The following is a 26512-nucleotide window of genomic DNA, read 5'->3' on the forward strand; positions in this document are numbered from 1 at the left end:
CATGGGAATCTCCCAAGAGAGACCAGGCTTGGTGACGCCACCAAGGAAGAATTAAATAAATAGCTCAACTAACCGAGTAAGTTTTAAGTTGGCTAAGGGTTTCAGCCACAGATACTAAATAAAATAACATTTGGAAGGGATATCCGTGAAATATGGTCTGTATGACTTTATGATCAGAGTCCAGTTTTGTCTGCCCTACAGTTCCGTGCTCAGTTCTCCATGCAGCACTACACGGTGCAGTAATGCAACCTATACTTGCCCGTATTTCCCATGCTCCCCCGTGTCTCTGGCATTGCTGGCACACAGGTCTAGGCGTCATCTGCTCCAAGCTTTCCTTAGCCTCCTGGGCTCACTTCTCACCTGCACAGCATTTCCCATGCGAGCTTTTAAGCGCTGCTTCACGTGACTATTCTCTACGTTTCCTGAGACTGGGGCTGCTCTTTCTGAACTCTGACATGCTGCCCAGTATATAGTAAATGGACGGTACTAATTATTGAATGAATGAATATAACACCTACATTAAAATATAGTTTATGATTTTTAATTTTTATAAATTTGAAAGGCAATCTGCTGAGAAATTCACTATTTTTCTAAATTAGATTTCAGGTCTCACACAGTCTAGAACAAAAATGAATGATTAGAAGGAAATCCCCTGAGCTCTGTGTCTGGAGTAGCTCTGTCATCTCTTCTCATCACCCTGATCAATCCAAAATGTAAGTATCTATGCATCTGAAGGGGCTGTCTTCTAAACGCTGCTGAGAAAACAGGTTTATACTCAGTACTGGAGTCTAACACTGATGCCCTGGGATTTCACTCTATGACACCAAAAACACACACTTGCTTTTCTACTAAGAAGAAATGACTTTTGCAGAAGAGTTATTCTGAAACAGAGAAATAAGAACAGAATCTCAGGGTTGGGGATTTAGCTCAGTGGTAGAGCGCTTGCCTAGCAAGCACAAGGCCCTGGGTTCGGTCCTCAGCTTCAGAAGAAAAAAAAGAACAGAATCTCTTTTCAATAAAAGAAAAAAGAAAATGTCAAAAACCTTTATGATAAAATAAATAAATTAGAATAGTTATTGTTGGCCATCTGGCTCAGGCAGATGCAAGCCACCCAGAGGCCATCCTGGGTGGAGGGAAGATGCCCACTGGCCCACCCAGACACTCACAGAGCCGGTTGAGTGGGTCCCATCATGAGGAGCAAGTCCATGATGGAGGAATGAGAGAGAAAGAGAAGTTGAATGGTTCATATGCTGTGGAAAGAGACAGAATGGAAAAATGTGAATGTTGAGGGAGGAGTAGGCTGAGGTGGGAGACATTTATACTGCATGGGCTATGGTGATGTTCAAGCCTGGGATGCTTCCAAGGGTCATGTCTGGGTTGTAGATCTACCACGGCCAGTGTCTATTTGGTCATCTATGGCCCATGTTGCCACCAAATGCCATAAGGATGCCTAGTGTCTGGGACTGTCACTAATGGCCATGTAAGGGTTCAAAGCTGTGCCACCACCCAGAGCCATGATGATAATCAAGGTTGGTGTTGCCATCCACAGCCATAGTGTTGTTGACATGGCCAGGGTTGCAGTTGGGGGCCATGTCTGGGTATGCTTTGATGTTTGAAGTTCCTGTTACCACTGAAGGCCATATGATACTTGAGATCTAGGGTCATGTTATTGTCCAAGGGTCATGCTGCTGCTGGGGCCTTGCAGATCTGAGTGACCTGTACTGCCACCTGGGGCAATGGTGACATCCAGACCCAGTTGCCGCCAAGGACCATGTCTGGGTCCATGGTCCCACCACAGCTGCGGTCTGTGCTCCCACCAAAAGTTATACAGAAGCTGCAGGATAAAAAGCTCTTCATAGAGAGCTGTCCTGAGTATGCAGCATGAAGTCCAGTCCCATGAACTGCAAAGGGAGCATTGCAGACCAAAATGTACACAGAACCATAATTGTAAGCTCCAGCCCTTACTTACGGAGCCAGGGTTACCTGATTATAGTCGGAGGAAATGTCATCTAACAGGCACAGGTCAGAGGGGTCACAGCAAGACTGAGGCTGTGACAGGTTTGTTACAAGCAGTCAGACTTTTTATACCCTTATCCAAAACAGAACATAATGCCAGGGTCCAAGAAAAATGTAATTTTCCCTGTAGGAATACAATGACATTTACAAGATACAAAGTATTCAAGATTAATGTCTAAGATTAACTGTCTGTCACACTACTATATGCCTCACTGACTTCTAGGGAACACGGAGAAACACAAGGTGGCCTGAATATGTTGCTGTCTGAGGGAGTGCCTTGGTTTCTCAGGAACAGAAAGGCACACAGTACCCCTGGAGCCACGGACTCTAACCTGAAAAACCTATGACACTTGTCTTCCAAGGTAACTAGGCAAGGCCAACTCAACGATTCCTCATGGTTCCTCTTTTTATTTTTTAATTTCAGGCTATGCAAGTCAATGTTACAACTCATTATAATAATGTGAGTCAATATTTAAAGTAGATATGGAATAGGGAATTTATCTTAAGGCTATAATACTTCCCACTATAACCAATAACAAAATTTCCAGAAACATTCCTATGGACCACAGTTTAGAAGTCCAATTAGAGACAACCCCCCCCCAAAAAAAAAGATCAAAAATCTTTGCTTGTTTGTTCAGGGTAATATATCTAACTTTGAATACTGAATAGATACTATTTCTTCATGTAACTCCTGAACATCAATACCCAGGTTGTCACATGACCTTCCTTGCCTGGGGAACAATATGATCTGCAGTGGAGCTACCCAAGACCTGAGAATCATTGACATAAACAGGGATGTTATTCTCTTCCCAGTTAACGAAGTAAAACACAGGAGGATCAGGTACATAAGCCAAATGTATCTCTGCAGGAACAGATGCATTCAACAGAGGCACACACAAGAAACTGCAACTCTGCAGTTACAATGTAAACCGCTTTTGGGTGGGAAACAGCTCCTGACATTACAGCTTCCCCCCTTAGATTTCATCCAATCTTCTCCCTCAGTCACTAGTTTCTTCATCCGATCCACTGTTAGTAGAGAGACTCTGTTCTTTGCTTGATAACTTTGGTGTTCTTGTCACTTTCTTTTCTCCAGGAGAAGCCCCTGCAGATGCTTTAGAACTCCTTCCTTCATCTTCCCCAGGTCGACTTCGTCTTTCAGGGATCTATACGAGCTTTTCAGCACCCTGAGGAAAGACAGAAACGCAGCCTTGGCTCCAGTGAAAGGCTGAGTCCAGGCTGTCCTGTTGATCAGACATAGCTCTTCACAGAACCATGGCCCTGAATCGTTTCAAGGGTCCCCAAAACATTCTACAGCAGTAAAGCCATACTTGCTCAAATTTTTTAAAAATTAAAATATATTTTGAGGAGGAGCCATACTGCCTATAGCCCCCTCCTTTGCTTTTAAATCACATTTAAGTTGTCTGTGTGATTTTGTTATCAGAATGACTGCATTCTCTTAAAAAAAAGTTTGGCAATGTTTCTTCTGTTTCTGTTGTATGGAACAATTTGAGGAGTATAAATATTAGCTCTTCTTTGAAGTTCTGGTAGAATTCTACACTGAACCCATCCAGCCTTGATCTTTTTTGGTTGGGAGACTTTTGATGACTTCTTATATTTTCCTAGTGGCTATAGGTCCGTTTAAAATTTTCATCTGGTCTTGATTTAATTTTGGTACATTGCACCTATCCAAGAAAGTATACATTTCTTTTATATTTTCTATTTTTGTGGAGTACAGGTTTTCAAAGTATGACCTAATGAGTCTTTGGATTTCCTCAGAGTCTATTGTTTTGTCCCCCTTTTCATTTTTGATTTTGTTAATTTGGATATTCTTTCTCTGTCTTTGGTTATTTTGGATAAGAGATTGTCTATTTTACTGATTTTCTCAGTGAACCAGCTCTGTTTCATTGATACTTTGTATGGTTTTCTTTGTTTCTATTTTATTGATTTCAGCTCTCAATTTGATAATTTCCTGTCATCTACTCCTCCTGGGTAAGTCTGCTTCTTTTTGTTCTAGAGTTTTCAGGTGTGCAGTTAAATTACTAGGTGAGATTTCTCCATTTTCATTATGTAGCCATTTAGTGCTATGAATTTTCCTCTTAGGACTGCTTTTATAGTGTCCCAAAGGTTTGGGTATGGTGTGCATTTTTTTTATTCTAGGAAGTCTTTAATTTCTTTATTTCTTCCTTGATTCATTGGTGACTCAGATGTGAATTAATAATTTCCATGAGTTTGTAGGCAATTAGTGTTTTTGTTGAAGTCTAACTTTAAACCATAGTGATCTGATAAGATACAGGGGGTTACTCCAATTTTTTTTTGTATTTGTTGAGGTTAGCTTTGTTTCCCAGTATGTGGTCAATTTCAGAGAAGGTTCATTGAGGTTCTGAGAAGAAAGTATATTCCTTTGTGTTAGGATTAAATGTTCTATAGATGCCTGTTAAGCCCATTTGAATCATGACATATGTTAGCTCTCCTATTTCTCTGTTAAGTTTCTGTGTAGCAGACTTGTCCATTGGTGAAAGTGGGGTGTTGAATTCTCCTACTATTAATGAGTGGGTTTGGTGTAAGATTTAAGCTTTAATAATATTTCTTTTTTATATGTAGGTGCTCTTGTATTTGGGGCCAATATATTCAGGGTTGAGACTTCATCTTGATGGATTTTTTCTGTGATGAGTATGAAGGGTCCTTCTCCATCTCTTTTGACTGATTTTAGTTTGAAGTCTACTTTGTTAAATATTAGTATAGCTACAGCCGCTGTTTCTTAGGTCCATTTGGTTGAAAAATCTTTCCCCAACTCTTTACTCTGAGGTGAAGTCTGTCTTTGAGGTTGGGGTGTGTTTCGTGTGTAGCAGAAAGATGGATCCTGTTTTAGCGTCCATTCTGCTAACCCATGTCTTTTTATTGGGGAATTGAGTTCACTAATATTGAGCGATATCAATGACCAATGATTGTTAATTCGTGTTATTTTTTTGATGGTAGTGTTTGTGTGTTTCCTTTCTTTGGGGTTTGCTGGTGTGAGGTGTGAGGTTATCTGTTGCCTGTGTTTTTGTGGGTGCAGCCTGTTGCTTCTGAAGCTGCTCCTCTGAGCCTTCTGCTTCCTCATGCAGTTCATAGCTCACTGCATGGGCCGCTCCACTCACTGTGCCCCTGGCCACATCCTGAAAGGACTCTGGTTAACAGGTATGGGAGGAGTCTCTCTCTCTCTCTCTCTCTCTCTCTCTCTCTCTCTCTCTCTCTCTCTCTCTCTCTCTCTCTCTCTCCTTGTGCCTCTCTTCCTGGATCTCTGCCCTGTTCAGCATGATTTTTGCAGGTTTACAGCACTGTTGTCAACCGTTGGGAGGATTAATGGATCACAATATAGGAGAGGGAAAATAAACCAGTTACTACACATGGGATCATTGAATCCCTCTCACAGAAGACTTCCAGCTCATACCCACATGCTCAACCGTCAGCTCTTCCAAACACTCCCCTTCTTGGAAGATCCTCTAGCTGTTTCCATGCAACTAATATGCAAACAGTACATGCATAAACACACACACACACTTTACCCTTGTCTGGTCTACACTATCCAAGGAAACTCCTTTCAACTTTCTATGTCTCTGAATCCCAACCCATGATGGAGCCAACATCAGGCATGGGTGCCCTCCTCACTCTGCACATGTGTCCTCCTCACCATGCACAGGTGCCTGCCTCATCCTGCACATATGACCTCTCTCAATATGCATGGGTGCCCTCCTCACCATGCACAGGTGCCTGCCTCATCCTGCACATGTGACCTCTCTCAATATGCATGGGTGCCCTCCTCATTTTGCATAGGTGCCCTAATCACTCTGCATGGGTGCCCTCCTCAACCTCTCAGGCTCTGACGTCTCACACCAGGCTTCTGCTTGTAGATTCCCTCCTGAATCCACCCACACACTTTCTCACCAGCATGCTGACACTCCACTCTCTACTTGGGCTCCACTTCTTCTGTCAAGCCAGCCTTCTGCAAGGTCACCCAGCTTGGATTTTTACACCCTTGGCCACACCATTGCTGCCCCACACCTGACCCTTCCACAGACACCTGCCTTGCCCTTCCCCCACCATTCTTTATTCAGTAACTTCCTAAGCAACTGAGGTACTGCAAGAAAGGAACTCAGATATGACAGAGTATATACAGTCCTGTGTGATTATTAAACCTCTGGAGTATTTCCACAGTGACAAATATTCCTGCACAACACTTCACTCAGTCACAGATGCACAGGGGTTTTACCCTCTCAGAAAAAAATATATTTCCATAGTTATCGTATCTGATACACCCGAGAATAAGTCACAGACAATTCCAAATTCAAATTGTGTATTTAAATTTTTCTCTCCTAAGGGTCTGGCCATGGTCTCTGTAATTCTGTTTGACTTCTTTCCACATTCATCATTTTTAGCCAGATCATAGAGAACCATAGCTTGCTGTGAGTTGAATATGTGGCTGTCTCCTGTATTCAGAGAATCGGGTTCATTCTCATCCTATGGGCCAGTGAAAGTCACCTGGACAAACCAGCCGTTCGGGGTTGAAAATATACTGTATATAGAGGGGGGTGGGCCAAAGGCATTGAATGAGTCCATTATCAGAGGAGTATGTAAGCACTTGGGGACTGGTATAGCATCTACACCTAATTCCTTTACTCTTTTCTCAGATGTCTTTTTATTGTGTTTCAAAATGGAACATTAGCCCCTTCGGCAGGAAAGAGGTGCTTTTGCAGCACAAGTATAAAATACTAAAACTTGCTGGAGAGATGGCTCAGTGAATAAGAGCATTAACAGCTCTTCCAAAGGTTGTAAGTTCAATTCATGGCTCACAGTCATTTATAGTGGGATCTGATGCCCAATTCTGGCATAAAGGCATACATGAGGACGGAACACTCATATAGACAAAATTTTCAAACTTCTGCTTCAGTTATCTCTGATATTGAAGTGAACCAGTATCATGCGGGTTTAGCATTGGGTGTGTGTCATGCACACCATGGGGTCTGTCGTGAAGCAGTGTGGGGGAGCCTGGGAAGCTGATGGCGCACATTCTCCTGTTCATTTTCATCTGCATTCATATCATTTACTCCTGACGGTAGAAAAAGACTTTCTCTGGATTTTACCCAGGTCATGGGAGGTTACCGCTCTAATTTTTGGGAATTTCTGGAGCTATTGAGGCGTCTGTTTTATCACGGTAGGCCACAAAGCCTTATGCTGTTCAGTTCTCTCATAGTTCATGGTAACAAGACGATTCATGTTGGGAGCTCACCATTTCAGAAACCCTGACCATGTCATTAAAATGTTGAGCCTTTGAGGCACGAGATGCTCACCCCAGCAGTGAAGTGGTGCTGAAAGCTGAGTTCCTTCATTTATCAACCAAACACTTACACCTATATAATGAACCCTGATAAATCGCTGATTTCAGAGCTCAGATGAGTGTCCTCTGGTTGATCTGTTCTGTATATTGTCACTAACATTCTGAGAAGGAGACACACACACACGGAGTCAATGGAAGTTCCCTATTTGGGACCCTCCCTGATCTTGCCTTGCATGTCCCTCCCATTAGTTCTCCTTTCTATCTTTTTGTATAAAAAACCATAATCTTAATAGAGCAGAATCTTTAGTTCAGTGGATCATCCTAGCAACTTATAACTCCTCAGGAGTTGCAGGACCTTGGAGCCCTGCAGACAGATTACAATAAGTAATGGCATCCTTGGGAACTCCTGACCCTGAAGCTTGAATCTGAAATGAGGACAGTGTTTTAGAGGCATGGCCTGAACTTGTAGAATAATTTTATTTAGCAAATGAAATGATTTTGGATATGGCTTACTAGAACAGCCATATAAAACATTTTGGGGATGGCTGAGGAAACACAGGAAATACCACACATCGTATGAGAAAAGAGTTGTTAAATTTTCCAAGAGTGATAATGGTATTGTTTTGTTGTACAATGAGAATTTCAGATGACATATACTGAAATATTTTCTGGAGTATATATATCAAACTAACCCTCAAATGCTTTATCAAATAACATGTGCATATATATGCATATATACACACATATATATCGAATTATCCAAATACCAACAACCATTAATATAGATGGTAGTCTGAGACAGTGTGCCTGATCTAATGGGAGCTCACCAAAGCCAGCTGGACTGGAACTGAATGAGCATGTGATCAAACTGGACTCTCTGTGGCTGACAATGGGGGCAGACTGAGAAACCAATGGTAATGGCACTGGGATTTGTCTCTACTGCATGTACTGGCTTTTTGGGTTCCTAGTCTGTTTGGATTCACACCTTCCTAGGCCTGGATGGAGAGGGGAGGGCCTCGGACTTCCCATAGGGCATGGTACCCTGCCCTCTCTTACAACTAGAGGGGGAGGAAGGAGGGTGAGTGGGGGAGTGGGAGGGAAATGAGAGGAGAGGAAGAGGTGGAAATTTTGAATGGTATTATTTATAAAGCAATAAAAATTTTAAAAAATAGATTGTAGTTAAATGAGTATTGATGATATCATCCAGTCAAATTCTGTTTCAAAATATTCATAATAAGAAGTTGAAAGGGCTTCTAAAGTATTAATCAACATACAGGCTTCCATGGCAAATGAGAGTCTCCTCAATGTAAATCCACAGGGCAGAGGCTGTCCCTAGTACGGCAGGCACCAAGGTGAGATACCAAGAATCACTGAGGGTACCAGTAGAAGGTTGGCTATCATCTCCTTAAACTTGATGTTAATGTATCTTACCCAATCCAGGATCAACCATCCATTAGAGGCCCTCATCAGCCCCACAGCGCCCATAGTATCCATACACTAGCCATTGGGTCTAAGGTCCTAGTAGTGCAGGTAGTGGGAAACGTGAAAATGCTGTTGGAAGGACACAAACTGCCAGAGAAAATATGAGTAAGCACCGGGGATCAAAGTGACAATAGGTAACAATGTCACCCTGTCTGTCTGAACTTGCTTAAGAAGATCTTAAGTATTCTAACACTATACACAAACACACACACAAAAAAAAAAAACAGGCAACTGTGTTAGGTAACAGAGGGTGTTGTTAACCTGATTGTGGCAGTCATTGCCCAATGCATTTCCATATCAACTCAAGACAGTGTAATGTAAATATACATGATTTATTTATCAATTTTACATCAATAAATCCAAAAACAGGTGAAGAGAGAGAGAGAGAGAGAGAGAGAGAGAGAGAGAGAGAGAGAGACCACTCCATACAATTCTATCATCAAATAAGACATTAGGAATCTAAAAATAGACAGAAAAAGTGATGCGATTCCACACATATTCCTGTATGGTCTCTGGTATATGTGAAATTCTCCTTATATAATAGAGTAAAGGATGAATGAATAAGTATATATGTGGACCAGAATTTTCATATGTATAACTGTTGGCTCCCTACATAAATTCTATGGACATATATTCCACAAGAAGATCTTTCCAGGTGCCTGTGTAATGCTGGATAAAAATGCGGCCCCATGTCCATGAAGACTGCTTTCTCACAAGTATATTTTCTTCATCTGACACACTGACCTCTGCTTATCACTGCAAGGGATATCATTCCAGCCCCAGCTAGAACGTGGATGACTTAAGATAACACATTGTTCGTGGTCACTGTTGGGGTCACCTGGGTGCCAGAACCTGCAAAGGAGGAAAGAGCATCAGGTGTTTCCACAGTAATGCTGGGAAAGAGAAAGCAAGAGTAAGCAAGCCTGGGGATGAGGTTGGAATCTGTGGAAATCAGATTCTGGTATGGACAAATCAACCGTTCTCCATATCTGACCTTTCTCTGGAAAACAGGGCCCACTGCATTTAATATTCTCTCAGCTTGTTACTTAACTGTTCTCCCAGCACACATCCCAGAGGCTACTTCATCCCTAGGTCTTGGTACCCAGCCAGAGACTATCATTCCATGTGCTTATTTATATATTAAGAAGGTCTCTCCATTTTCTCATATTTTAATAAAGCTTTCTTTCATTTTACATCAGTTTTATTTTAGAGACTGGAGAGCTAGTTAAAATATCTAGATAATCTACTTAATTAACTTAATATCCTGGATTCCTACTTTTCTTCTCTAAGAACTGAGAATGACCATAACATCACTATATTTCTCACTACAGAAACCTGACAGAATATGGGAACATAGTAAGATATTGGAGTTTTTAAATAATTACATAAATATGAAACACAACAATATGAGATTGGGGGCTTTAGATTAATGACAAATAATCATTATTGTCTTGACATTCATTTTTATTATAGAGATATAAATGAAAGCTGGAGAGATGCTTAGACATTAACAATGCTTGCTGCTTTTCCAGAAAACATGAGAGTTATGTTTCCTTAACCTATATTGGTGTGGTCATCACTTGTGCCTCAACTGCAGCGGATCCAAAACGCTCTTATGGGCTCTATGGGCACTCACATACAAATGGTACACACTCACAGAGAGACACATATACACACAAATGAAAATAAAAACAGATCCGACTTTTTCAAGTATAGATGAGTGGCTGAAAGCACAATAACCCCCCCCCATCTGTAAGCACCTGGTTGGGCACCCTGGGTACCTATCATCCTACACACTTCTCACTCAATTCCTCATCTCTCCTGGGAGTGTCAGCAACACGTGTCTCACAGGACTCCTGCGATGAGTAATCAGGGATAAAAGTAACTCCATCCCCAGCACTCATGCCAGGGCTGAGCTGTTTTGGTTCATAACCAACAGCTGGAACACCCTAAAGCCTTTTCATGGCATAGGACCCAGGACTCCTCTGGGTAACTCTAGACTCACGTGGCACTTTTATTGTATGGTGTCTGATCAACCCATCGCCACTGTCGATGACCTGGATCTGAAAGCCCGATAAAATAAGCAGTGTTACGGTTCAGGATCTTAGTGATGAAATCCTAAGAGGAAAGAAAGACATAGCATTCAGCCTGGATTGAGGGCTTTTTTCTGTTATAGAATTTTTATAATATCTTTTAAAAATTATTTTAAATATGCAAAATGTAGATAGAGCTGAGGGCTGCTTCCCGCCGCTCAGTTCCTGGCTAGCTTTCACCCGAAATAATTACACGGAAGCTGTATTCTTTTAAACACTTCCTGGCCCGTTATCCGTAGCCTCTTATTGGCTAACTCTCACATCTTGCTTAACCCATTTCTAATAATCTGTGTAGCACCAGATTATCGGGAAGGATTCTAGCCTACATCTGTCTCAGGTCGGAGAAATATGACGACCGCTTCACTTCCCTTCTTCCCAGCATTCTGCTCTGTCTACTCCACCCACCTAAGGGCTGGCCTATCAAAGGCCAAGGCAGTTTCTTTATTAATTAACCAATGAGAGCAACACATAGAAAGCAACACCTACATCAGCAAAATTATAGGTTCAATATGATACACTTGTGCAAATACATAATAATCAAATCCTAGTTCATCTTTCTAGGCCCTTAAATAGTTTTCAAATTTCAGATTAATACGTAATAATTGTACATTTTGGAAGTACACTGGTCATACAGAGATGAAGAGACGAAGAGGATCAAACACTAAAGGAGTCCCCCACCTCCAGGAGTGCCATCTTCCCCGACCAGGATACAAAGTCATCACCCATAGGCCTGATTTTATAGACATTGGAAATAATCCCTCTCCATGATCATGAATTCTCATCTCAGGATCACCCTGCTCTTTTCTTCCCCAACACTGTTCTTGAAAATTGTGCATGAAAGAATTTTACAGATTAAATCATTCTCCATTCATAACTGCAGGTATTTCCTTTCTGATGGTTGGCTGTGGCTCTCCTGATTGGATTCTCTTTTCCTAGTCAGCTCTGCGCCCTCCTCCGTTAGGCAGCTGGTTTTACGGGAGGCCTTAGAGTGCTGAAATCACAAACTGGTCTTTCAAACAGAAACATTCCATCCTTCCCTCCACCCTCAGGCACTGCATTTCTGTTGCCATGGTTCCCGTGGGTTGTTTAGTTCACTGAAGCAGGAACAAGGTGTAGAATGCCAAGGCTGAAGCAACCTTTCCAGCTACCTGATGGCAAGCCTTCTGCCACAGCACCAACACCCATGTCAACAAAACTCCCTCTTAGTAAAAAGGGCAGACAGCAGGCTGGGCCCAGGCCCCACTTGCTCCCAGAATGCACCTGCTCTTCCCGGCTGCGGATCACCATCAGATGAGCACCCATGCTGGAGCACTTCTCCTCACTCTCGTTCCAAGATGCCGAATCAGTGGAAATAAAGTAGCAGTGGGAACTAAATGGCTTCCAGTCCTTTGGGCAACAGCTCCAGACCTTGTCTATGGGGAGGAAGGAGATGTAAGTACAATGTCATAAAGTCATTTAAAGTCTGCTGTATGTGGAGACCACATGGAAACTGGGACTCCCTACCTCTCCAGATGCAGCAAGGAGCCCCTCTCGCTCTGATGCCAAGGAACCCCAGTCTACTCTGACAGTGCCCTTTGTAAGTCCACTGTTCAGCTTAGTATACTAGAAAAACAAATTCTGTATTCAAACCATAGGTAAACTACACTTTGGAAACACTGTAACTGAGGTAGCAACAAGATTATCACAGAGAGAGAGGGGGGAGAGAGGGAGGGAGGGAGGGAGGGAGGGAGGGAGGGAGGGAGGGAGGGAGGGAGGGAGGGGCGGAGGGACGGAGGGACGGAGGGACGGAGGGAGGGAGTTATAAAAACGCTTGAGGGACTACAGAAATGACTCAGCAGTTAAGATAGTGTGCTGTTCTTGCAGAGGACTGGAGTTCACTTCCCTGCACGCACGACCTGTGGCTCATCATCACATACAACTCCAGCTCCCGGGATCCAACACCCTCTTCTGCCCTCTGCAGGCACTGCCTCACATACACAAACCCACACCCAGACACTTACACATAAACATATTTCACATTAAAAATAAAATCTTAAAAACACACTTGAGATGACTCCCTGGAGATGCTCACATTCACACCATCAGATCTGCTTCATCCTTTCTGTGCCTGATGAAATTCAACTCAGCCTGGCATTGGCTCTCCTGCCCTGAAACTCTTCTTCAAATATGCCCGATTGGGGACCTCTATAAAGGACTCCCCTGGCAACTGGCACTGAGTGTGCAGTATGAAATCGTGTCCCCATGGTGCCCGTTGCTGACGGATCTACCCAAGACTCTTGTTGAAAATGCTGATGCTAGGCACGTAAACTTTTACCTTTCAAGAGTGAATGCCATTTTGTACACTCCAGTCTGGTATAATTCAGTTCTTTTATGATTGCTTTTTCTTCAAGAAGCTGAGAATATTTTTTAAACAAAGCTGTAAAACAGAATAAAAACCACTCATTTTTCTGCTAGTGCTATGACTCGACCCTCTGCCTTTACCTTCATTCATTCTTTGTAGAAACGAAACCTATAAATGTCCAACTACCTGAGTAGTTAGAGGCTGCCTGGGAAAGATTCCCCATCACCATAGAGTGTGGTGGCTGTGGCCCTAGCACTTGGGAATTAGGATGAGGAAGATCAGAAGTTTGAGGTCATCCTTAACTGTACAAGTTGGTATAGTTGATTGGTTGGTTTACCTAGCTAACTAGCTAGTTTGTTTAGTTAATTGGTTGGGTTACATGGTTAGTTAGTTAGTTCATGGCTAGCCTGGCCTACATGAGACCTTATTACAAATAAGAACAATTTTCCCACACTCTAGTCAGTGTAACCCTGCTCCTAGTGATTTATGACCACAAATATCTCCAGGAAGAGCTGAAAGGGACAGATCCATGATCCTGGGGTCTCTCCAACATTTAATGGAGGGCACACTACAGACTACATCTCAGGTGATAAATCCTATTAAGTATATGCATAGCCCAGGAAAGGGGAGGGAGAAGTGAGCTAATTCCGAGCAGTTCCAGGTTTCCCGAGCATGGAAGTTATAAAGAGCCCGACACTGATCAGAAGGACATTGCTTTCGTTCTTTCATTTCCTTTCCCTCAACCCCAGTGAGTTCTGACTTCTCCATGTTCCCACCCTTTCATGGTGTACCTAACTTAAAACTAATTCACCTTTTCTCTACAAGTTGAATTTTCTTTTTTCTCTTCCTCATCTCCCACTTGTTCCTTGAGTTTCTAGATTCCGGCTTTCACTTCTGCTAATTTATAAAACTGTGTTTGAAATAGATATTACTGGTTCCTCATGTACACTTATCAGTCATCTTACTGCGGGACTTCTCACATGACCTAGCCTGCTTCTCTTCCTTCTTAACTGTTGGGAGATGATGACTCCCTCCAGTTTGCCTGGCCGTTTGCTGCTGTGTCCTGTGCTCTTTCCTACCTGCTTCCTTCTGCAACTGCCTCTCCTCCAATAGAAAATTCACCCAGTTCCATCTGTAATTCTCTCTCTCTCTTCCTTAGTGGTATTGCATTTTCATGGGTTGTTGGAGTGGGTTGACTGCTGACTTTATGAAATCAGAACACTAGAGTCACACCTCACTCCTCTGCGTCCCCTAATTCTCAGCTATCAATATTGACCAGAACTTCACCTCCTGTGCTCGACGTTATCTCCTCTCCTGTGCATCATCAGCAGGACCCTTGGACCAAGCCTCCAGTGCTGCCCGAATGGATTCTGAATTAGCTTCCTAATTTCTCCTTCCCCTCATTTTCACACCTCGGTAAGAACATGCTTCTCTAAGTCAGTTTTAACTTTATCATGTCTGCTTCAGATTCTTCAGTGGGTCTTCATGACTGTGGCACATTGCAAATCTGCACACACTTTTCCATCTTCCTGTTGTAAATATCCACTTGGACTATGTCTTTTCAGTTTCCTACTCACGAAACTGGGTCTGGGGCTGGAGAGATGGTTTAGCGGTTAAGAGCATTGACTGATCTTCCAGAGGACCTAGGTTCAATTTCCAGCACCTACATGGCAGCTCACAGCTGTCTGTAATCCCAGTTCCAGGGGCCCGACAGCCATGGCAAGAACACAAATGCACATAAAATAAAAATAAATAATTTTTTTGAAAAAGAAACTGGGTCTGTTTCCTACACCACCTAATATGAGCTGCCTTTAAGACTTTCTTTGTCCACTAAAACACACAAAGGCAAATTGATGTTCACTCCATGTTGAACTGGGCTTACTGCTACCATCCATCCTGAAACTCTGAAGTTGCCACGGGAAGCTGGGGTGTCTGTTACTGATGCGTGACTCCCTGAGGATGAGTAAGTTCACCTCGGACCATGGGAATCTCCCAAGAGAGACCAGGCCTGGTGACGCCACCAAGAAAGAATTAAATAAATAGCTAAACTAACCTACTAATTTTTAGGCTGGCTAAGGGTTCAGCCACAGCCACTAAACTGAATAACATTTACAGGAAATACCCGTGTAATATGGTCTGCACTATTTTGTCATCAGAGTCCAGTTTTGTCTGCCCCCTATAGTCTCGTGCTCAGTTCTCCATGCAGCACTACACGGTACGGTGATGCAACCTATATTTGCCCGTATTTCCCATGCTCCCCCGTGTCTCTGGCATTGCTGGCACACAGGTCTAGGCGTCATCTGCTCCAAGCTTTCCTTAGCCTCCTGGGCTCACTTCTCACCTGCACAGCATTTCCCATGAGAGCTTTTAAGCGTTGCTTCTCGTGACTATTCTCTACGTTTCCTGAGACTGGGGCTGCTCTTTCTGAACTCTGACATGCTGCCCAGTATATAGGAAATGGACGGTACTAATTATTGAATGAATGAATGAATGAATATAACACCTACATTAAAATATGGTTTATGATTTTTAATTTTTATAAATTTGAAAGGCAATCTGCTGAGAAATTCGCTATTTTTCTAAATTAGATTTCAGGTCTCACACAGTCTGGGAAATAATGAATGATTAGAAGGAAATCCCCTGGAGCTCTGTCCCCGGAGTAGCTCTGTCATCTCTTCTCATCACCCTGCCCATTCCAAAATTTAAGTATCTATGCATCTGATGGGGCTGGCTTCTAAATGCTGCTGAGGAAATACAGATTTATCCTCAGAATTGGGATCTTCCACAGATGCCCCAGGATTCCACTCTGTGACACCATCTAACACACACTGGATTCTCTAGTGAGAACAAATGACTTCTTCAGAAGAGTCATTATGAAACAGAGAAAAATTTCCAATGTCATCAATCTTCTCAGAGAGTTCCTGTCTCAGGTTTCTGCATAGCCTTCTATCTAATGGGTCCCCTTCCTTCTCATTGCTACTTGTCCCACGTTCGTACTTACTGATCAGAGCAATGGAGAATAAGATTGTCAATAGCAGGAAATATATTGTGAATAAGATGAAGAGCACCCTGGAGAATCTATGGCAACTTTCACGAGTCGTGGTCTTCTTTGGAGGAGCTGAAAGACAAACAAAATCCATGTCTTGAGTTCTGTTCCCATTTCCTCTTCTTTCTCCTTTTCTTCTCTTTTTGTCCATGATAAATACTAATAACATGATGTTTAAAATAATCAGAAAATGCAAATAGAAAAAATCATGTGAAACATAGAAACATTACTATATATGTTGTGTGTGTATGTGTGTGTGTGTGTGTGTGTGTGTGTGTGTGTATACTAATTCCTGACATATTGAGAATGATTGTTGTTGCTATTTTGGTATGTACCTTTCTAAGAAGTTAAAAACTTTTAGTTATAAATGTGTTTTCCACAATTGAAAATCTGATTTGTGACAATATTTTCTTTGACATTATGTCATTATTTCCCTATATTTTGTTTTATTTTTGAAACAGGGCGTCAGTATGTAGTCCAAGGTGATCTCAATCTCACAGAAACCCCCGTCTCAGGCTCCTGAGTTTGAGATTACAGGCTTCAGCTAGCACATCTGAATAAACATTTTTAATATAATCGTGTCTTCTTTATAAGTTTTATAATGATTGCATAGTATTTCATCATATAGTTTGGAGGAAGATGAATAAAAGAAGCTGTTCAACACTTAGATGCCAACAGACTGTGATATGTTACCAAATAGAGAGAGAAAATCAGAAGACCACGGTTTAACTGTTGAAAAAATATGTTACACGCATTTAAGGTTACTTATGTGAGAAAAGATACAGTAACATGGGTGATGTGATTTTCTCCAGATGGTAAAAGACAACACTTTCTCTTTTCCACTGTACAATCCCACAACCTTTCACATCTGTCTACAGGCAGCACACTTGGTTGTGACTCCAATGGCCAAGAGGCATGGCCATAAACTAAGATCATCTGTCTTTCTCCTTTACTTCATCACTAACTAAGAGCAGCAGAAAGGGACTTCTTACCTGGAGGAGAGTCTGGATTGATGTCTGAGGAATCAATTTTATTTTTGAAGTTCGAGTTAATATAAATATTTTCTGAAAACATGTTGAGAAGAAATCTTCCCCTGCCCTCAGAAGATGTAAAATAAGTTCTGAACAAGAATCAAAGGTGGCAGCAAATTACCCCGATTCCAGCTAGGGATGAAAAGCAGTAACAGAAGCTGCTCTGAGCGTGCAGAATGAGGTCCAGTCCCCTGACCTGCAAAAGGAGAATCACAGGCGGGGAATGCACCCAGGACCATTGTACAATCGTCACGATACCAAGAACTCAACGCTGGGCAGGGAGGGGAGAGAAAACAGGAAGGAATGGAAAAGAGGAATCAGGCCATTGGAGAAGTCAAATTTGTCACAGAGTTGAAGTTATGACACTCAGGCTGAGCTAACCTCCACAATAAACCATCCATTTCTCATCTTGTGTTGAGATTCCTACTCCTGATTCCTGGAGTGCTGCCACTTGGCCTCCCTGAGGCTTCAACACCAAACTTAAGTGGGCCCTAAGAACAGAAACATTCTTCAACCTAAAGGCACCCAGACTGTGCCACTGCATGGGGACAGTGTCTTCACCCTGATCAGTCTCTGGAACCCTTGCTTCTATTTTATGCATGGATACTCCCTTTAACATGCCTGGGCTCTGACAACCCAGTTTCTCCACACCCAGCAAAGATTTTCTCTTTTTCTTGAATGTCACTGAGTTCCCAACTTGTGTTTTCCACTCCCACCATCTGTACCTTGCCTGGTTCCTGGTTTACCCTCTGAGAGGAAAGTCCCCTCGATCTGCTGAGTACCCAGATCCCAACCTGACCTGGAGCTAACACAGTGCACTGAGTTCACCCTTGCCTCTTCCAAGTGCTGAGGTGTCACACCAGGCTGTCCCTGAGGACCCTCTGCTCACTCATTTAGGATTCTGACTTCCTGCAAGAAGTGGCCTCAAGCCTGAGTGACTTCTCATCCTGCTTGAGCTCAGACTCTCTGAACCTGCCCACTCTCAGACATGGCTGCCCTCCTCACCTCTCACACTCTGAGGTCTTGCCTCAGGCTGCTGCTTCCCAATCAAGACACATTTCCTCCCACTGCTCAGATTCCATTTCTGCTCAAGTCAGCCCTCTGCACAAACAGGTCATTGCTTTCCCACACCCCACCCTACTATAGATATCTACATTGCCTTGTCCTGCATAATGCTTTACTCAAAATTGAATTATTTATTAAGAGATAATAGTATTTTTAAAATACTATTTTTAACAGATAAAACACTTTATCATTCATTAAAATCCTTATACAAAATTGATTTCTAAAGTTACCTCTATTTCCCTAGGGGGGAAAATCACATTGTGCGTGAACTATACTGTGTCATGAGCAAATCCAGTACCTAACTGACTTACAATATCAAACGCTTATTTATCAATTACATTTTATTTGGGCTTAGAGTCTGCCTAAGGCTGACTAATTCTCCTTGGATCCGGCCATATATTCTTCATTCTGGAACCAAGACCACAGAACAGTTGAGCCTGCAATATACTCCTCTATTTAATTTGGACATTAGGGGTAGTGATATGCCTAGGCAGGTATAGGTGTTTGCTATGAAACCTGATCACCCGAGTTGAATCCCTGGATCTCACATGGTAAGAGAGATCCACATCCTGCATGTTGTCCTCACTTCCTTAACCATCTGTACACATACACACACACACACACACACACACACACACACACACACACACAAAAGAAAGGAAGGAAGGAAGGAAGGAAGGAAGGAAGGAAGGAAGGAAGGAAGGAAGGAAAAGAAAGAAAATGAAGGAAGGAAGAGAGAGAGAAAGAAAGAAAGAAAGAAAGAAAGAAAGAAAGAAAGAAAGAAAGAAAGAATTAAGTAGTGGTCATTAAAAAGTTACTGTTAAAATAACAGTCAAGGCAGGCACTTGCAGAAACCTATAAATTAGGTAGAAAGACAGACTATGCACACTGTAGGTCCTACAGAGTTGAAATAGAAGTGGAGGGCTACTTTCCTAACACCCGGCCACCCGCCCGGCTAGCTTTATACCTGAAATAATTACACGGAAACTGTATTTTTTTAAACACTGCCTGGCCCATTAGTTCCAGCCTCTTATTGGCTAGCTCCTACATATTGATCTAACCCATTTCTAATAATCTGTGTAACACCACAAGGTGGCTTACCAGGAAAGATCTTAACCTGCATCTCTCTGGAGTGGGAGAATCATGGCGACTGCCTGACTTGGCTTCTTTCTCCCAGCATTCTGTTCTGTCTACTCCGCCTACCTAATTTTCTGTCCTATCAGGGCCAAGCAGTTTTCTTTATTAATTAACCAATGAAAGCAACAGATAAATACAAGACCCACCTCCATCACTACAGGAAAATGTGTCAAGAGCATAAAAGTTTAATCCTTACACTGAGAATTATGCAAACACTTTTGACCAATTGTGTGAACCAGTTCCAACCACTTTGCATTATCCTGATAAAGGATTGCTAACGACATCCTCAAAAATGTGGCATAAACAGCAAAAGAAACAATTAGCAGGGTGAAGAGAAGGCTCTCAGGATGGGGGAGGGGAATCTTTCCCAACAGGATTCATGAACTGAATGGAGAGTTCTCAAAGGAAGAAATACAGATGGTCAATAGATACCTAAAAGTGTGCTCAAAATATTTAGTCATAAGGGAAATAAATAGTTAAACATTTTTGAAATTCCAACTTACAACACTCAAAATAAAGTAAACATAACAATTCCTGGAAGAATCTTAGACATATACACAAAGGATGCTCAATCATACTACAAGGACACTTGTTCAACTATGTTCATAGCAGCATTATTTGTAATAACCAGAACCTGGAAACAATCTACAAGCAGGGTTTTTCCCATTATAGGATTTTGTATGACTTGGGCTTGTGCATTCTCTAACAACCACTGTGAGTCCATATATTCAGATGCCCTGCTGTATCCAAAAGACACAGTTCCCTTCCAGTCATCCATCACATTTGGCTTTTAAACTTTCTACTTCCGCTTCCATAATGTTCCGTGAGCTTTATGGGAAACAGAGTTGTTGTACAAATGTTCCACTTAGGAGTGAGCATTCTGCTTATTTTCTGCACCTTGACCAGTTAGGAGTCCTATGTTAATCATCATCTACAGCAAGCTGAAACTTCTCAAAGGAGGGTTGTGAGACAACTGATCTATGGATTCAACAATAGGTCTTTAAGACACAGTATACAATGTCCATTTAGCTAAGAAATAGTAATAGATTCTCCCCTTGGCCTATGATCTCTCAAACCATAGGTTCTTAGCCCAATAATGGTATCAAGTATGTGCTTCATCTTAGGAACAAAACTTAAATCTAATCAGAAAGTCATTGGTTGCTGCCAGGACGCTGCAGTCACTATTGCACCAGTGAGCATGTCTGGAGAGGACAGTCACAATTGCAGCTCCCAGGGGTCGCCGCCGGATAAGACTGATGATGACTTTCCTTGTCCAGTAGCGTGCACAGCACCTTCCAGCACTGTGAAAGCTAAACAGTAGGGACGAAGCTTCTAGGTCAATACCAACTTGAGTTTTTCATGTCCTATGACTCAAATGTGTGGTCAGCAGCAATAGGGTCTTACCATAAAATTCTGGAGCATTGTCCACAATAGCTAAGCTATAGAACCAACAACAGAAGGATGGATAAAGAAAATGTGCATCTGTGTACAATGGAATTTTTCAGCCATAAAGAAGACAAAGTTTTGGCATTTGCAGGAAAATGTATGCTAGTGGAGATAATTATATTAAGTGGATTAAACCAATCTCACCATGAAATATAGCATAGGTTTCTCATTTGTGATCCTTAGATTTGAGACAGATGCATAAGCTCAGGTTGCATACATGGCATGAAAATAGAAGTAAAATCTTTTAGAGGAAAGAGGGATGGATGGGAGGCCTAGGCGAGAGAAAAGGCAAAGTCAAGGAGTATGTGGAAAATGGGCTCAGCATGGGTTATTTAGGATATGAAAATACCCTGTGTAATTGTACCATGAGCGATGAATAACACAATGAGAGTTCTGAAAAATAATAAAGTAAAATAGAACTTCCAAAAGCGTTCTGAAGAGTAATCAAGAATGGTGAAAATAGCCTATAATGTTTGAGAGTCTATAGGACCTACAACTCCAAAAAGAGGTATTCTGCATTCCTGGCACTGGGCTTTTATTTGTTAGACCCTACATAGTAGGGACACCATTGCCCTATTGTAGGGTATATCCATTTTATCTCTTTTGTGTGTATATATAGATATATTTTAGAAATCCTATATCATAATATGTTTCTATGATTTTTCAAAATACCTTTAGTATTATTTATCCATCCTATAATACTTCTCTAGCCCTAGCCTCCTCTCCCTGACCCCAATATAACACTTTCTGTATAATTATTCCCATTTAATCCTTTATACCACTGCATTGTATTGCTCCTCCTTTGAAAGCCCCTTCTCCTGGCCCCTTAGAAATTCCTGACCTCTATAGTTGTTACAAATAAAATACAAATCTGAAGATTCAATGCTAACATCCACAACTGAGAAAAATGTGCAACCTTTGTCTTCCTGGGTCTGGATTACCTCATTTAGAATGACTGTTTCCAGTTCGCCTCATTTACCTGAAAACTTTATAATTCCATCTTTCTTAACAGTATAATAATCATCTCTTGTGTAGTTATGCATTTTCGCTAATCATTCATCAGCTGATGGACATCCGGGCTTCTTCCCTCTCCTGGCAACTGTGAGCAGAGCAGCAATGAGCGTGGAGGAGCAGTGTCTCTCGATTAAGGTGTGGAGTCCTTTGGGTAAATGCCCAGGAGTGGTCTAGCCTGATCACGTGGTAGACATTATTTTAGCTTTCTGGGAACCCACACTGATGTTTACAGTCACTGCTCCAGTGTGCACTTCTCCTGGCAATGAATAAGCGCTTCCCTTTCCCACATCCAGCCCAGCGTTTGTCGGCATTGTTGCTTCTGTTTTCTTCTGCATTAGTCATTCTGACTGGAGTGAGACAGAAATCTCAAAGAATTTTAACTTGCATGGCTAAGGATCTCTTAAAAGATTTTCTCTTTCTTTTTTGTTCAGTTGTCCATTTCCTTCCCTTTTGGAGGAGGTATTTTCTTTTTTTGTACAGCTTTCTGTGTATTCTAGATATTAACTCTGTCAGATGTATAGCTAGCTGGTAGAGAATTTTTTTTTCCATTCCATGGGCTGCCTTTGCTGTACAGAAGCCTTTAGTTTCATGAGGTCCCATTTATTAATTGTTGTTACAATTAATGTCTATACATTGCAGTTCTGTTCAGATAGCCTTTTCCTTTTAAAAGTCTTGGCCATTGAAGTCAAGCATGATCCATCCTTTCTGCCCTATCAGATTCAGGATATGAAGTCTTAGGTTAAGGTTCTTGACTCATGTGGATTTGAGTTTTGTGCAGAATCAGCAATCAGGACCTAGCTTTGTTCTTCTACATGTACCTATCCAGTTTCACCAGAACCATGTGTTAAAGATGCTGTCTTTTCTCCAAACCGTATTGTTGGCCTCTTTGTCAAAACCAAGGTAGCTTTTCTAGTCTGTTTTTATGACGATACTATATTGTTTTATTACTATAGCTCTGCAGTATAACTTGAAATCTTGGATTGTGATGTCCTCTGCAGGTTTCTTTGTTTTGTCTTTGTCATTGTTGTTCAAGATTGTTTGGGCTATCCTAGGATTTTGTGTTTCTAGATGAAAGTTAAGATTATTTATTAGATTCCTGTGAAAACTCTTTTAAAATTTTAAAGTTATCCATTGACTCAGCAGATTGCTCTTGGTATGCTGGCCATTTGTACAACATTAACCCTGCTAATCCACAAGCAGGGGAGATCTTTCCTTCTTCTGGTATCTTCCTCAATTTCTGTCTTAGATGTCTTAAAGTTTTGAACTAGACTTTAAGTAGCAGTGTTTCAAAGATCAGAAGATTTCAGTCACAGCTGGCTTGAGTACATGGGCGATTTAGTCATCGAGCAGAAGAGAGGAAGTGGTTATATCACATCACTGTGTGTTCCCGTTCTTTCCTCAGGAGGAAGAGATGGACGCTGAAGGACTGGACCATCTGATCCTGCAGAGAGAGTAAATATTCCCTCAGCTGCACCAGTGAAGCAGCTTAAGATTCCTATACATTTTCTCATCTGTGTGAGTTCTGCTGTGCTGTCTGCTCTGCCCACTGGAAACCCTGTAACCCACTGTCTGCTTCCTTCCATCCTTCTGTCCTGTGTCTCTGTATTTATGCTGACACCTCTGGATAAAGAGTGATGGGGTGGTAGAACAAAGTCCAACAGAAGACGGCCCTGGATAAAATATAATATCAAAGAGAACAAAGTGGTAAGGAGAAATGGAAAGCTAGGAAAATGGGTGGAACCGTGGGTAGATCCACGTCAGGTGTGTGGGTGAACAGAAAATTTTTTAGGAGCTAGATGTAAAACCAAGTCCTTGTGCATGGTCCCTCTGCAGGACTTTGCAGCCAGATTTGTCCTGCTGGTTCATATGAGGAGTGGTGTCCAACACACAGACATGACATTACAGGAGGAAGAACAGTTTTTCTGTGTGACTTTTATTGTCCTTCTTTGACCTCATCAGAGGGCTGGAAAACCGTAGCTATGGTGTGGGAGGCTGAAACCTATCAAGATGATATGCCTAAGCTCCCAGGGCACAGGACCATTTCAGGTTCTAATGTAAACTCTGAGCTCTCTGATGGCTATTCTTTCATAAATGTTTTAGAACAAACATTACAAATGGTACTTTTTAAAATTTTAGTTTCTTAATATAAACAGTATGAGCTAGTTTTGATCCCCTCCAAAAAAATCTCATGTCTAATTTTTCTGTAAATTTTAAAACCCTTTGTTAAAAATGAACTATCATTTTTATCTCAAATAACCTCATTAATTGATATTAATTGCCCCGAGGTTAAATTGGCTCCTTAGAGGCTAGGCATAAAGGCCAAGCAGAAGCAGATGAGCAGTCCCAGATCCAGCAGCTCAACTTGAGCCATCTAAGCTTGTGAAAATGGATTTAGGTGACTGAAGGATACTGGAGCCCTCCGCTGCCTTGGGGAGCAGAAGTAACTGGGCTCTGATAAAAGATTAACAGGCCATCAAACCCTTCATGCAATAGTTCATGGTTAACAGAATACAACCACAAAGCAAAGAGATTAAATATATTTTCCAAAGAAATAGTAAGTGTATTGAGCTCAAAGTACATGGAGTTGATTTTTTTGTTCAGAATTGCAATTTGAAATAAGGTGTGTTTAATGTGCCATAATATAAAATCAATATTGAGATATTTTTAAAGCAAACCATGACAGTTAAGGGTTAGAGAAGGCAGTGTCTGTTAATTAAGTACTCAGTGGTTGGGTAATGAAACCTGCAGTCATTGTGAGATCCTTTGGACCCATCTGCTAAGTGTGGAGAGGCCAGAGCCGCAGGCTTTGCAGATGCCAGGTCCTGAACTGTGTTTTCCTGTGAGCACACAGCAGCAGCAGGTGAAAGGTACTAGATCCAGACTCCATGCTTAGATCCAAGCCAGTCAGAGGTCCTTGGAGGAAGAGGCTGTGCTTCCTGAACATGAAAACTATTGGGATGCCAGTACAGAGCGCTTAGCTTGCTGCAGCCACACCACTGTGGGGACCTTAGATATAAAGGAGCCAGCGCGGTGCCAGTATTTTCCCATCTCCCTGTGCATGCTGCCCAGCTGGTCTCTGGTCTGAGAAGCTTTTGCTTGCGGATGCCTTTTCAGGCAGCAACTGAAGCTGAGGCCACGGGAGAGACAGAAAGCTAAGTTTCAATATCTGAACCCTAACAATCACAGGGATGCTTAGATATATTGGCTATTCTGTAAAACATGTAAATTAGCTAGCAAGGAAAGTCGCTTAGATTGCAGAGGCCTCCCCAAAGCACAGCAGCTCAACTACTTGAACAACAGTGCACAAGTAATGACAGTAAGTCTGGACAAGCATTTCTTAGAACTCGGGTAACAGAAAAGAAAGCCTGAGCCAGCCCCTCCCACAGGTTTTTCCAGAGAGGTCGGTTTAGGAGCTAAGACACCCACTAGCACCACTGTCCTTTCCACTGGGTTTGTTCTAGCAAGTATCAGGAATAAACAGGACATCATCCGCAACTAAACACAAGCTCTGAATATTTCAGCAAGATGTAACAATTGCTCCCCGCACTAAAAACAGCTACTGTCCTGAGGCATGGGCTCCATGTGACAGGAGACCTGGCTACTAGGATGGGCTCAGGTGATCAGAATCCTCCTGCCTCCTGGGTCTTTGCCTCTGAGAACACAAACAGCTCCTCTCTGTCCATAGGGAAACTTCCCTGTCCCTGGCATTGTGTGAATTGTCTGGGAAAGGCTGGATTAAAATAAATTCGCTGTTGCTCAAGGGTGCCTTAAATTACAAACCATAGATTGCTTTACTTCTGCTACCTCTGTTCCCGTTCCCAAAACAAAAATGTTATTTGTTTCAAATTACTTAGGTAGCACCTTGTCCCAGCACTCAAGAGCCAGAACAGGAAGATCATGGAATTAAGGGGTGTTTAATACATTAGAAATTGTTCAAATTTGTAGAAATAGAAGGTGATTGAATGTTGTTTGCAAAATCCTAGTTCAAAACATGTAATACAATTAAAAACTTGTTTCAGTTGTAGGCAGATGGTGAATTACCCAAACCCTTTGCGCTTAAAGAGCTGACTCGGTGTTTATTATGTCCATTCATTGATCTGGGCTCACCTGGGTAGATCTCAGGTTAGTATCACTCTGCAAACACAGACCTCATTTAATTTGTGACTTATCTGCTTATCTAAAGGTGCTCTGAGGAAAATTAAAGAGGCACATAAAACACAAAGTAGCGGGAAGCCGTCCAGCACTGAGTCCTAGGGCGATGCTACAGTCCAAGTGCGCTCTACTGTGCCGTCTGATGTGCTCAGGAAGGGGACTTTCTAACTTCCTTTACCAAAATCCATTGTACAAACAATGGGGAAATTCACTTTAAATAAAGTAAAAGCCCTTCCCCCCAGTTGTCAGCAGTAATGGCCCTCACCGTTAATCCCAGCACTCAGGAGCAAGATATCCGAGTTTGAGGCCAGCCTGTTCTACAGAGTGAGTTCTAGGACACAAAGAAACTCTGTCTGGGAAAAAAAAGTCCCCCCG

The 26512-nt window shown here is 42.1% G+C and overlaps 1 protein-coding gene across 2 annotated transcripts in view; it reads right to left on the reverse strand.

The window, feature by feature from the left end:
* Window positions 1-9130: 9130 nt before the first annotated feature.
* The window catches only part of LOC142856055 (C-type lectin domain family 4 member A-like), a 37890-nt gene continuing 20508 nt past the window's right edge, over window positions 9131-26512 (reverse strand). Inside the window, exons 2-7 of one of the 2 annotated variants that reach the window (XM_075982849.1) lie at window positions 17285-17375; window positions 16248-16364; window positions 13220-13321; window positions 12166-12317; window positions 10818-10930; window positions 9131-9664 (exon numbers count right to left, since the gene is read on the reverse strand). In XM_075982849.1, the coding sequence (XP_075838964.1) occupies window positions 9523-9664; window positions 10818-10930; window positions 12166-12317; window positions 13220-13321; window positions 16248-16364; window positions 17285-17366 (708 nt within the window). In that variant the 5' untranslated portion in view covers window positions 17367-17375 and the 3' untranslated portion in view covers window positions 9131-9522. Of the gene's footprint in view, window positions 9665-10817; window positions 10931-12165; window positions 12318-13219; window positions 13322-16247; window positions 16365-17284; window positions 17573-26512 lie in introns of those variants that run through there. The other variant, XM_075982848.1, reaches the window with a different exon arrangement.

This window comes from Microtus pennsylvanicus, chromosome 8 (assembly GCF_037038515.1).
Source record: "Microtus pennsylvanicus isolate mMicPen1 chromosome 8, mMicPen1.hap1, whole genome shotgun sequence".
NCBI classification, from domain to species: domain Eukaryota; kingdom Metazoa; phylum Chordata; class Mammalia; order Rodentia; family Cricetidae; genus Microtus; species Microtus pennsylvanicus.